The sequence below is a fragment of the Cavia porcellus genome, unplaced genomic scaffold (genome assembly GCF_034190915.1).
Source record: "Cavia porcellus strain 051 isolate PalLab524CR breed Dunkin Hartley unplaced genomic scaffold, mCavPor4.1 scaffold_21, whole genome shotgun sequence".
NCBI classification, from domain to species: domain Eukaryota; kingdom Metazoa; phylum Chordata; class Mammalia; order Rodentia; family Caviidae; genus Cavia; species Cavia porcellus.
In genome coordinates this window covers 13,147,554-13,161,468 of record NW_026947504.1, presented here as the reverse complement: position 1 = coordinate 13,161,468, position 13,915 = coordinate 13,147,554, and the positions used below count along the sequence as shown (strand labels likewise).

At 39.8% G+C, this 13,915-nt stretch overlaps 1 protein-coding gene across 1 annotated transcript; it reads left to right on the top strand.

The window, feature by feature from the left end:
• The first annotated feature begins 573 nt into the window (after window positions 1-573).
• On the top strand, window positions 574-12,993 carry Grxcr2 (glutaredoxin and cysteine rich domain containing 2). The gene is made up of 3 exons (XM_003477302.5): window positions 574-909; window positions 6,364-6,585; window positions 12,410-12,993. Exons 1-3 carry the CDS (start codon window positions 574-576, stop codon window positions 12,590-12,592), a joined length of 741 nt encoding a protein of 246 aa, XP_003477350.1. The 3' UTR covers window positions 12,593-12,993.
• The last annotated feature ends 922 nt before the right edge of the window (window positions 12,994-13,915 follow it).

The following is a 13,915-nucleotide window of genomic DNA, read 5'->3' as shown; positions in this document are numbered from 1 at the left end:
TTGAGTTTAAGCTTCTATCCTGCCACTTTTTCAGCTTTAATAGGGAAGACTGCTGAAGAAACTCTCCCAGCCTTGCTTTTCCCTCGGTAGAACACACATAATACATTTTTAATAGGGTTATTGTGAGGACAAATTAAGATAATGCATATAACAATCTCTGGAAATTATTTAAATGTTCACTAGGTTATGGGTAAATAATGTAGTTGTTGTTGGTAACTAACATTTAAGTGCCTGATCCTTACTGAAACCAGTGCTTGATTGAGATAAAAACTGTATTTATTCTCAGGTTAAAGAAAGTTGGGATTGGGGGAAGTTATGGTAAGCTTGAGATTAGGATGGCAACCAGTTTCATCTTATGTTCTGCCCACTTCATAAATCCATGATTACCTGCCTTTTCATGAGGAGCTATCAATATTTAATGCAAGGGTGTCTGTTGCTGTAAACTGAGCACATCCCTGAACTGACTTAAATTAATCATATGTAGGAGGAGAGACATTAAATGCCTTTTTCTCAGACCCCTAAGTTTCACTGGCTACACAGAATCCTGGAAACCACAGGGTAAAGCTCCTCCTGATGGAGGACCCTGAAAAGAAGGTGAATGAGAAGAGTGATGGCAAACCCCGGAAAGTCCGATTTAAAATCTCCTCTTCCTACAGTGGTCGCGTGCTGAAGCAAGTCTTTGAGGATGGACAGGAATTAGAGTCGCCAAAGGAAGAGTACCCTCATAGTTTTCTCCAGGAGGCTCTTGAACCCATGGATGGTGTTTACGGGTCTGGGGAGCCCCCCAAGTCCTCGTTGTGTGCCCCTAGGCTGACTGCTCAGAGGATCAGTGTGTTCAGAGAAGGCAGTGCCTACACGTTGGCCAGCAGCCAGCCTTTATTCAATGACTACAAGGTGAATGACCATAAGGTTGGTATTGTGCATGGTTATAAGCTTTAAGAATAGGGTTTCCTAAAAATGTTCAGAGAAATACCTAAATGCTTCAAATTTGTTACTTGCTTATGCTCAGCTACCAGCAAGAGTTATAGATGTACCAAATGGAAAGCTGTTATTAGAATAATATTTCTGGGACAAAAATAACATGCTAGTCTACTGCTCATTGGAAAGTGCAATGAGCATAAATAGCGTTCAAATTCCATCCAGGGTAATATATTGTAATTGGGCCTTTGGCTGTATATTCTCCATGTGTAAATTAAACAGAGGTGCAGTGGTTTGCAGGTTGCCAGAGTGCTGTTTTAGAAAATTATGCAGCAGTAGGTGATTTTATTCCTGAAAGAGCTGGGTGTTTGAGGGAGCCCATTTAATCCAGCCAATTACTCAGCTTGTGGTTTACCCATGTCTTGTTTTTTCCTCTATCACCTTCCTACTGCCAGTTTTTAAAAATGTTTGCCAGTTTATTTATTTATTTATCTATTTTCTTTGCATTACTTATTGGTTGGAATGCTGGGAAGAGATAGTGAAAAGCAAATCAACCACCAGGAGATGTTACCTGGAGATGTTTGAACTAATAGTTCCATAGAAGCATGTGTTTCATTTGCAAATTTCAATTGTCTTCTCTTTTACCATTGGTACTCAAAAGTCTATGCATGATTTTCTCTTAAGATAGAAGAACCTGGAAAATTCTCACTGCTTTCTGAGATTCATAGAAGATGTGTATTTGCTTAAGCCAATAGGATCATCAATGCCTTTTTTCTTTCAAAGATTACTTATAATTATACAGTATACCCAGGTAATTAGTGGATAGCACATCAGTATATGTTCTCATCTTTAATGTGTGAAATTGAGACAATTACTCTCTAATCATTTTTATTTAGTTTTCTGAGGGGATAGGCAATGTATCTATTGCAGACAAATATATTGGACTTACTGGCATTGGTAAAAAATATAATTATAGACGTGCCCACAATTACCAAAGGTAATACCAGGTTTCTTTTTGATATTAAAAAAAGCTGGAATAAACAACTCCTCATACTGTTCTAATAACCTATTCCTTGCAAAATGCATCACACCTTATCTCATTTATCTTATTTTATCTTCCCACAATCTTGTGAAGAAAAGCCAAACATAGTCATTCCCATTTTGCAAATTAGAAAAATTCAGTGCCAAGTTGATAAAGGACCTGCCCAGTATCACAAGATTTTTAGGCAAAGAGTCACTCCAAGAATCTAGATCTTCTCATTCATCATATTTTTTGCCCTATGACATATTCCTCTATAAAGAGTGAGTTCCTTTAATAAACATAATCATAATCATACTCCTAGTAACTACCACTTAAGTACTTACTATGTTGTAGGTACTCAGCTGTGTATTATGCACAGTATTCCTTTCAACCTATATCTTACTGTTATATTTAAGTCTTACAAATTCGTATTTCATTTAAACCGTATACAAGGCTATGGTCGATCATTTTGGGTTGCTTCATAAGTGATGTGCCAAATTTGGCATTTATGTAAATGTAAGATGTCACATGGATTTGCAAAACCAGATAAATGAGTCTGTGTGTAGCGTGGCTCAGTTGGCTAGAACACAGTACTCAAGAGACCATTTTGAGATTCTATTTGTTCTCATATCCTTGTTTTCTTTGTTTCCTGGTTAAGATCCATATCCCAGTCCTAACCAGGCTCTAAGACGAGAGGGGACCTGCTGGATTCATGTGGTTCTGCAGACTGAAATTGTTTGGTAATGTGGTATGAGAAATAAGGAAATGAGGCCTTAGATGTCACAAAGGAAATGAGGCCTTAGATGTCATTTTTAAATAGCAAATCCTATTGTGAACTAACTCCTAGCAAATACCAGTATGAGACCATACTGGGTAGTAGCTAAGTACACTGATTCAAAGAAATGTCTTTGAACATGATCATCTATGTTTGCACACAAATGTTCATGGCAATTCACAATTGCCTAGGAGCGGAAGCTGCTTAAGTATACATTGACTGAAGTATGGATAATCTGAATGTAATACACACACACATGAATATTATTCCACTTTAAAAAGGAAAGAAATTTTAATACACTACAACATGGATAAATCTTGAAGATATTAAGCTAAGTGAAATTAAGCATATCACAAAACAAGTATATGATTCTTTTTACATGATGTACCTAGAATAGTCAAATTCGTAGAGACAAAGTAGAATGGGGGTTGGGAAGCAGAAGTTATTGCTTAATGGATTGAAAGTTTCAGTCTGAGAAGACGAAAAAATTCTGGAAATGACCGATGGTGGTGATAGCTGTACAATAATCAGAGAGTACTTAATGCCATTGAACTCTACACTTAGAAATGATTGACATGTAAATTTTATATTATATATATTTTACTATGATCAACATAATAACAAAGCAAGGGCTATGATGTCATCAAACTTGGCCTTGATACCTAGCTCTACCCACTTACTGTGCAAACTTGGGTAAATGTCTTAACTTTGCTAAGCGTCACTGTTCTCGTCCATGATGTGAAAGTAATAGAAGCACCTCCTAAGAGAGTCAATATAATGACTAAAAAACAAAATAAAGTAAAAGACACACTAAGCACTTAGCATTGTGCCTGGCACCTTATATGTATTCAGTAAACATTACTTACCATTGTAAATAGTGCTCAAATAGTTATCGAAGAAATATTGACTATTTGCAAAGTGTATGTGAGAAGTAGAGAAAGTAATTTTAAGCAGTCAGAAGAAGATTTTAAGGAATTAAATTGTTAAGGACTGAAATTGTTAAGGTTTAAGAATAGAAGGAGAAAGGAAGGGACGTAACATTTACTGAACATCCATTTTATATGTATTCTGTAATTCTATCTTTACTATATTTCTATACCTTGTAGAAAGAATTCTACAACAGAACTTTTTATTGGTTAAACAACTTGTACAATCCCACACAGCTGTCAAATAACATTTGAGGAAAATTTGGATCAGCTCTGTCTCCAAATCTCATTAAATCTCTATTACCCAAAAAGGTTAGCATTTGAAAACACAGCAATGGAAAGGTTTAATGCAGCCTGAATCACAATTCCTGGGCTTGTTGCTACTGACCCAGGAATATTTACAAATGGTCCAGCATCACAGGTTCCCATTGTGGACACAATGGAAGGGATTGAAAAATTCCTGGCCCCATCCTGAGCCTCTGTAATACAAGAGCAGCAGTTCCTTGTGAGTAATTGGATGTAACCAGATAATGTGGACTTCAGTTACACCCAGAGAGTTTCCTTAGAAGCAGAGAAGAATTTGGCTGTCAAGACGGGTAAAACTTAAACACACCTTCATGGTAACTGGGGACCCGCTCTCTCCAGAGTACATTCAAAAGTGTTGATTATCCTGGTGTCTCAGATATTGGAGGCAGGGGGCTGGAGCAAGGGATTTTAGAGCCTCTTGCAAAATTGAGAGTTTTGCCTTCAAAAAAAAAAAAAAAACAGGTAAAGAAAAGAAAAATTGCTCTAGATATGAGGAATGCTTGCTGGTAATTGAATCTCTTTGGCTATTAGTGGAAGTAGAAATGGAACCTTCCAAAAGTACCACCATCCTTATCTTCTGGTGTTTAGAAACTGATAGTCCAGAGTGTGAAATAGGAATCCAGTGTGCATAAAATAATAGGAAAAGGAAGCTGCTACATGATCCATGGGGGAGAGGGAGAGAAAACGGGCCAGATAGGAAGCTTGTGGCTTAACAATTAGTTGCTGAAAATGACCTGACTATTTCAAGGAAGGGAACCTGAATATTGAAGTCTTGTTCAAGTCAGGTTTGACTGATGTATGAAAGCTTTGAATGTAAGACTTTAACTGTGGGATCTAAATAGATTTGGTTAATGCAGTTCCATATGCAAAGCAGAATAGTTCATGCTGAGATACTTAGTTGTACAGCGTGAGTATGCATGCAATACTGAAGAACAGTGTTTAATAATAAAAGTCACAATGCACACCTTTACATATTATTTACAACTTTTGCCAAACTTGTTTCATATGTTTTTCTCTGCACTTCCCATTCCCCAGAATTTGATATCATTAGCATCAGGGATTACAATAGAAATATTTAATAACAAGGTTGTTCCCCAATCAGCACAGAAGCTAGCAGAAAGTTGGGCAGCATCCTAGAACTAGAGGTCCTACTCACTGACGCTTATCTACTGGGTTTTGGGATGTTAGAGGTTTCCTGAATGGAGGTTAGGTAACAGAAGGGCACTTGAGGATCTTAGGATAGTACCTACTTAACTATCTAGTGTGGAAACATTTTTATATTTTAGTAAGTGACTTGTCTGTAGCAGAGCTTACCAGGTACATGTGAATTCATTTGCACATGAGCAAACTGGCATTCTGAGAGGTACATGATTCTCTGTGTCTCAGGTAGACAGTAGAATTGGGATGCAATGCTGTTTCCCTGCATGCTTTCCTGATTCTGGTAGAAACATATAATTCTGATCAAGTAATTTCAAAATATTTAGTTCCCAAGTCTGCTGTTATTTAGTATTGAAAGCAACATCTTGTTTGCTCTGCAAGTGCTCTATCACTGAGCTACACCCTAGCCCCTGGCTTCTGCATTGTAGTACTGCTGACATTTGTTCCCAAGCACAAGACTAGCTAACATATGGTAAATCTGTACAAGGGAACATAAGCTATTAATAAGGATGCTTTAGGATATATTTATTGATGTAAAAAGATTTTTATATTAGATGGATAATGATTTTAAAAGGTGACAACAGAAAGTGTGCATTGATTCTATATTTGAGGAGGAAGATGTTGGTGAGTAGTGCAGTATATATGTTAAGAATACGGGCTTTAGTATGACACAGGTTGAGTTCCACGCATAGTGCCTGACTAACTTTGTCACTTTGGTGAGGTACTTAACTTTACTAAAACTCAGTCTTGTTCCCTGTACAATGTAAAAATCATAGCATCTACTTCATAGGGATGTTTGGGGGCTGGCAAGGGGGCCATGCTGGTAAAACGCTTAGCACAATGTCTGACACAGAACTAGTACTCCATGAGTGGTGTCTAATAATATTATATATGCATAGAAAAAATGGAAGAGATATTTGTATCAAAGTTTCTTTGTGTTTATAAAGCACTTATTGTGCCTAACGCTGTATTGGCTACTCTGGTTATGTGGAACATCTAGACTTTGCCTTCTGGAATCTTATACTCTGAGTAGTTGAAATTTTATTGTTAGCATGAATGAGAAGAAGGAAACTGGTTTTCATGGCTTTCAGAAAGAATAGCAAGCATGCAATGAACTATAGCTTTGGAGTGTGATGGCATTGCAAGCAGTGCCCAGTAGGAATCCCTTCTCTCCTGTTTCCTGGGGTGTGGACAGGTCCTACAACCCTGTGTAAGGTGATTGGTGGAGAAGGTTTCATGCTCATTCTCCATTTCTCTAGCCCCCACCTATCATAGATTTTGGAAAGATAATCATCTACACAAATAACCTGAAAATCATTCGGACCCCAATGGATAGGAGGGACTTCATGAGGAAAATTCTCCAGAAGGAAGGGGAGGCTGAAGAAGAGTCCCTGATGAGCAAGGAAGAAAGCTATGGAGACAGAGACCAGAATGATGGGCCTTTGGAGGATGGCAAGTTCCCCGCTAATCCGTACACACAGGTGCGTCTGGGTGCCAGCCTGTCCCAGTTGATGGGGCAGGCCTGGTTGGTGGTGAACTACTTAACTTTTGAATAAGATACTTACAATGCTGAAGTACTAAAGATGTAAAGGAATTTTAATGTTTTATTATGTCATTAACCATAGATGTTAAGGCCACTTTTCAAATACTCATTATCTTTTTTGGGGGAACGGACTGCTTTTTCAGATCTGATTAGGGATTTCTTGTTTTCACTGTGTAGTGTGGCTATGAACAGCTAGTCCTAGAGATGGAAAAAAAATCAGTGCTGTCTTGTCCTCATGGGTTCACTTGTGTTTTCTATTATTGATACAATCTTTAATCCACAGCCTCCTTGAAGACATTGCTGAAGCCACATGTCCATTTTGCAGATTATTTAGTTAAATTTAAGCTATATCATTTGCAGTGAATGTGTCCAGGCACAAGCAGACTGCATGCAGTGTGTTGCATTATACTGAAGTGAACACATGATCTGTGTGCTACTGTTAGCAACTTTGAATGTTATGTGACCCCAGGGTCCCTGGACTGGCTGACCTAGTGAAGCCATTAGTGTTAGTTAGTCTATTAAAATTTGGTGTAAAATTTCTTTAAAAACAGTAAAGCTTAATTTCTTGCCTATTTTTAGATTAAGTAAATATAAATAGCTATAAAGTGTTGTCCCTGTAGCCCATGCCACCTTGGAAACCATTGCTTTGGCTTGCTCAGACAAAGGACATGGGACAACAGGGCTGGTATTCATTCGTTTTCAGTGAGTTGGAGATAAGGAGGCAATATTGATGAATTTACACTAAGAGAGTAAAAGCTTGGATAGCGGGAGAATTGAATTTGCTGTCTCTTAGACCCAGTTGTGGGCTCACTCTTGTCACTTGTGGGTTGGTGTGGAAACCTGGTGAGGGGTTTTCTGAAACCTGAGTGACCTCCCTGCCCTGGGTAGGTTATGGGGTCAGAGGTGGGCTTTGGCTGGTGGTGTTAGGTCAAGACACCAGGACTCTCTGCTCGCTCATTTCTCTTAGGTTGCACAACCTCTCCACAACCTCTTTAGAATTCCCTTTCTAAAGGGGAATTCACTCTCCCTGTACCTCAGCACAGACTACCTGGGCTCCTGCCAAAGATGCTTAAAGTTTTATTCACATCTATTCATGTTTCTTTCCCACTTGCTATTATCTTCAATAAAATGGTCTTGTCATGAAAGTCTGATTTCATCACCCCCTTCTTATATCTTTCACCCCTCAAAGCTTTTAATGTCCTCTTATTTCTTGGACATTTCTTTTGTCAGTGGCACCCACAATCTAAAGGAGGAAAGGTTTTTTTGGCCCGTGATTTCAAAAGATGGAATCCATGGACATTTGGCTACAAGGCAGAGATACAGTGGCAGGGTGGTATAACAGATGAAAGCTGCAGGGGGACAGGGCCAGAGAGGAAGGGCGAGGGCCAGACAGAGTGTACAGGTCACGCCTCTGTAAGCCACCTAGACACACCCAGAAGTGTGTTTTGCCAGTCTCCTAGGCCACTCCCAAGCCAATCAGGTTGAACTGTCACAGGATAAAAAGGGAAGTCCTTATTTGTTCTAGAAAGCTCTGCTGGCATCTCCAGCCTCATCCTGTGCACATTTCCCCTCACGCTCTCCCCGCAGACACACTGTCCACCTATCCACCGCTCACGTGTTCTTTACTCTTTCTCATGAAGGGAAAATGCCCTCTTCCTGGAAGTTTTCCTCGGTTCTCTGCCAGGTTGTCTTGCCTCCTGCACCTGATGTCAGGTGGCGGGCCTCACCCTCACAGAAAGATCTTCTTTGGCTTTCATGAGGATAAAGTCTTCTGGGCTGGGCCGCTCAGGGGATTCTGCCCTCCTTATAGTTGTAATGTTTCCTATGTGCGGTTATTTGGTTAATAGTTAATCTGACCCACTAGGATTTGGTTTCTATAAGGGCAGAGGCCATGTTTATATTGGTTGCAACATTGTAGTTCCAATGCCAAGATACACAGAGCTCAGCATATAATAGATGCTCAGTAAACATTAAATGTTTGTGGGAAGAATAGTAAAATTTGAGACCAGAGAAGTACTTTACTATTGTTCTCTATTATCTTCTATGCAGAATTATTAAGAACCTAGCAAGGCAGAAGGCAGACAAATGAACACTGTGATCTGATCATTTCCCCCTCTTAAAATTCTTTAATTACATCATTTCTCTTGCCATTTGTAACCTGCAGGAGCACAATTTTCAGAAGAAGGCCAGAAATGGTACAGTGCAGGTCACACTGAAGACCTGAATGAAAAAGCAGCAGCAGGCCTGATACGGCAATTAGCTTTAAATTCACTTTGGAAGGATCTGTGTTTTTTTTAGCTACAGAGCTGTAAACTAGGACAGAGCGGTGCAGTGGAAGGTTGCCGTGAAAGGTTATACTTCACTTGTCTGTCCTTTAAATTCTGTTTTAAATTACTATTTGTTTGTGCAATCCCTCATGCAATCAATGCCCAGACAAGTTTTATTCTGAAAGAGAGGGTCAGAGAACATCAAGGAGCCCCTTCTGACAGAGAGATTCTTTGTTCTGTTGCACGGAACCGAGCAGCGGCGAGAGCCTGACGGGAGAGCAGGGCAAGGCTGAGAGCCAGCCACGCTCGAACCTCTGCACCAACTAAAAGAGAAGGAGAACAATAATTGAATCGGGCCACAGTAAAATGTGCAAGGAGAATACCATCTGGCACCGTGCTCAGTGCATTGGAGGCTATAAATCATCTGTGCTTTCTTACGCTTTATGTGATCTCAGCTTTAGACAGTGATCATGATGATGGTGATAATGACAACGTCTGCCGTGTACTGAGGGTGCACAGGAGCTGGATACTGGCCCAGTGCATCTCACACAGTAGTCCATTTTACTCTCACAAGGCTGCTGAGATGCAGGTATTACTAATAGTCTCAGTCTGTGGCTGGGGAAATTGAGGCCGAGAGATGATCAGTAACTTGACAGAAGTTACACATCCATTTGTTTGCCAAGCTCATGATCATGTCAGCTGCCCTGAGGTCTCCAAACTGGCTGCATAAGCGTTTAGACTTTACTTTTATTGCTTTTGACTGCTGAGTAATATAGTCTGGATGCAATTTAAAAAAAAAATCTTGAAAGTAATATATTTAACCAATTAAAATATTTATTTGTAAAAAAATAAGCTTTTGAATCTGTGATGAATACTAGCATGCTTCTCTTTGGTAGCTGGGCCAGGAAGAGGTAAATTGAGTGAGGCAACTAGGTTCTGGAATCTAAGCTTTGCTGTGTGGCTGTATTTTACATCCTCTCATGAAATATCTCCTGAGAAAAGTTTTAGAAAATATTGAGAAAAGAGAAAGAAAGCTTATATTTTTTGTGCCTTGTATAAAAGAGGATTCTTTCAATATTTGTTCAATTAATGAAATGATTAAAAAGAGCGCGTTAAAGGTAAGTGATTTAAGAGAGTGGCAGCACAGGACAAGAATGGAGACTCCTAATAGCATACCCTCGTCATGACCTAAAGCCATGACCACATGACTTTAGATGTCATTTGATTGAAAATTTCTTTTTGTTCTCTACAATAAGGCTCACCAGGTCATTTCACAATATCTGACCTGACATTTTATACAAGTGAATTTTTGGCTCACATGGATAGCATTATAGCAGTGTTTATTGTACTTTATTTGACAGTGTTGATTTATATCATTAACATCTCACTGGAATCAAACACAAAACATAAAGCATACTGAATTTGGCAAAACAAATGGATCATGATAGTTTGCTTTAAGAATATTTTGGCAAATACATTTATTTTGGATACTTTAAGGAAAGAAAAAATTTCTCCATTGTTAATATATTAAACATGCCAATGATCAATGAAATATTAACAGATGAGTGCACAGTATGAGTTTCCTGCCAATTAAGTAATCACTTCCATTTCCTAAATCTAGTGAAAGTTAAATTTAATACCTGCATAAGTACTTTGTAACATAATAGAGTCATTTTTGAAACATGCCTCCCTTTTCAGACATTTTTTTTCATCCTTAGGTTATAAAACACAAGGGTCTTAGCTGGGTGGAGCTATCCAACGGACTCCAGCTGTCTTGCTTCTAGAATTTAAGAGCAGGAATGGTTCTCTACACATCATTGTGAACGACGAGTATTGTGGCAGGCACTGTGCTAGAGGTTCAGGAAGCAGTGGTGGAAAGGTCCTAGCCAGGGAGCACTCTGTCTAGCTGGTGGGAGAGTTTGGTAGAGCAGGAGGTGGGCATGCTGGGACCAGTGCCCAGCCCTGGGTGGGTTCCTGGAGAAAGAGGTGTTCAGCTAACATCTGGGAAGTAGCAGGAGGTGGTCAGACTGGCAGTGAGGAAGTGTCCCTGGAGACCAGGTTCAGAGAGACCCAAAGACAAGAGTCTGACAGAGGAAGTGAAAAATAAATTAAACCAGTTGAGGAAGTAGGGTTTCATCCTTAGGTTTTATTTGGTAGGGAACTTTCCTGAGTACTTTCCATGTAGTAACTACAATATAGATGCTTATTAAGAGTGGCATCGTGGGAGAAGATCCCTGAACAGGCAGGGCTGCACCCTTAACTCATAGCCAGAGTAGGTGGGCATCTGGGCGAGGGCTGTGAGTGAAGGATGGAGGAAAAGGGATGAACTTGAGAAGATGTGTAGGAGATAAAATGGTCAGGACGTGTTACTCCGTTTGCCTGGTGTTGATCCGGTGCGGCCCTCACTTCTCAGGAGACTCACAGTTTGGAGAGAATGCGAAATTGTCAGTTTCCTTGAGATTTTTTTCAGGGGCAAGACAAAAGGAAAGGAGCATTTTCTGGAGAGTGAGAGTAAAGCACTAAAGACTCGTTAGCAAGGGTTAAAATGGAACTGAGTTTATGGGGAACATGATAAGCCAGAGAACACTGCATTTACATATATTTTCTCCAATTTAATATCAAGCTACTAAGAAGTATAAGTATTATTCATTCTCATTTCACAAGTAGAGATGCAGATTAGGGAGAGGCTAAGAGGAATTGTCCAGAATGTGCAACTGACCTTAGACAGTAGCTTTAATCCCAGGCCATTGGCTCCAGAGCACAGAGCTCTTGCTTTTTGAGCTTTATACAGTTCTCAAAGAGAATAAAATATTTCATATTTCAGAGGTAGGTTTTGAAGGCTAATTCATTCATTCATTCTCTACTTAATCTGTTAGTCACAATCTTTCTGGAACATAATGTAGGTCAGCTATGAGGAGAAGCTGTGTACACTATTATTAGGAGGGTAAATGCTGGCACTCAGCCTCCTGAAGTGAAAATCCGTCCCCTGCTCTTCCACACTGTGTGTGTAACATCAGCAATTAGCTCTCAGCACCTCATTTCCTATGTGTAACAGGGCTGACAGTACTCATGCCTCCTCCCTGGGACATTGTGAGGATTAGATAGATTGACACCCCAAAGCTCTTTGAACACCCTGGTGCCTACCAAGCATGCTACAAGGGTTTACTATTAGTATCTCGCCATGAGGGAGAGAAAATCTTTACCCTCATGGAACTTATAGAAAAAACATGTCAAACGTTAACAAGGTTGAAGAAGAATGTGAAGTCTTGGAATGCCAGATGTGCCGTCAGAGGGTGCCGTCTCAGAGATGTTTATCCTCTCTGATAAAACAACAGTGATTACTTCGTGTTCCAGCCAGTGTCTCTTCTGGCACTTGGGAGAAGCAGTTCTCTCCAATTTTGTCTTACACCTTGCCACAATCTAGTACAGTATTGATCTACTGTGAACAGTGGACTTGAGCTGCTGCTCTCCTAAAACCTGACCTGTCTTTTGCAGGATGGGCAGCTTCCCGACGACAACTGTTTCCACTGCCGAGGGTCCGGCAGTGCTACCTGCTCTCTGTGCCACGGCAGCAAGTTCTCGATGCTGGCCAACAGATTTAAGGAGTCCTACCGGGCCCTGAGGTGCCCTGCCTGCAACGAGAATGGCCTGCAGCCTTGTCAGATTTGCAGTCAATAGCTGTGGATTTTGCATGTCCACTATTATTGTACCCTTCCTATTGTTTTTCTAATAAACTGCGCCCTCTTCTTCCCGCTGTCTGCAAGAAAGCCAATGCAACTGCAATCACTTCCACCACTGGCAAAACTCAGTTATTTGATGACATTTTAAGAGGCTGATAACATCTCCATGTGGGTCTAAGGAACAGGGGCATTTTCGAATTAGTCAGCTTTGGTTCTAAAATGATCTGTCCAGGAATGTGTACATGTATATCATTTGACATAGCTGAGTTTTCTTCTTGCACCAGTGAACAAATAAATGTACACATCAGGCAGAAGATTGAAGTCATTTTCTGGTTGGGAGTTCTTTTGCAAAATTATTCAATGAGAAAGGAATAAAAAGATACATTTCTGATGAACTGAGTTCCTGTTGCTTATAATGCATCTGAAATTGTCTTTGGTCAAACTCAATTTTTTAATTAAGCAGAAGAAGGAAGGAATAACTAATGCTGGCGGGCCGCAGCGAGCAAAACATATGTTAGTTCCAGAGAGGCAAGGTGGGGAGGCCGTTCCTTCCAAAGTCTCTTCTGAGTGGTGCACTTGGGTAATTAACCATCCAGGCTGTGAACAGCACCACTTCAGTAGGTCAAGATGAAATAAGACCATTTTGCATGCCTCTAACAGTTGAGGTCATAAGCCAAGTCAAAGGTACTAATGACAGATTTGGTGCTCAAGTATGTGTGATAGGACTCTTCCAGCCTCTGAATGATTCCCGAATAAATAAATCTGTTTTAGACATGAGAATCTAGGCACAATTTCTTTACAATGGACTGCAGATATTGTGTAGGTAGCTACTGGAAATCTCTAAGGGAAAAAGTAACTAATGTTGATTGTTGGCAATTATGTTTTCTACTGTGCTTCGTAAGGATGATTCTTTCCTCTTGAAGTTGGTTAGGAAATTTTGAAAAAACACGTTTGTTAATGAACTTTTGTATCTCTAGCACCCACTCCCATATTCATTGAGAATAATATTGTAAAATCTGTTCTCTTCTATAGTCCTTGTGAATAACACTGTAAAATCTGTTATCTGTTGAGTCTCATTGCTTTTCTAGGACAATGATTTTGATTTTATAACAATAAATTTTCAAGAGTTGTTTATTATTCTCTAATAATCAGCTGCTAAAATAATTTAGGAATGGAATGCTTTTGGGGCAATATAGATATTCTAATAAAGCAGCTGAATATGTTTTCCGAAGTCGTCAAAGATGATGTTCCTGTCATCTCTTACTTTTGCTCACCAGCCTCCTATGCTTCAGTGGTCTCCTACCTCTGTTTTTTCCTGTAG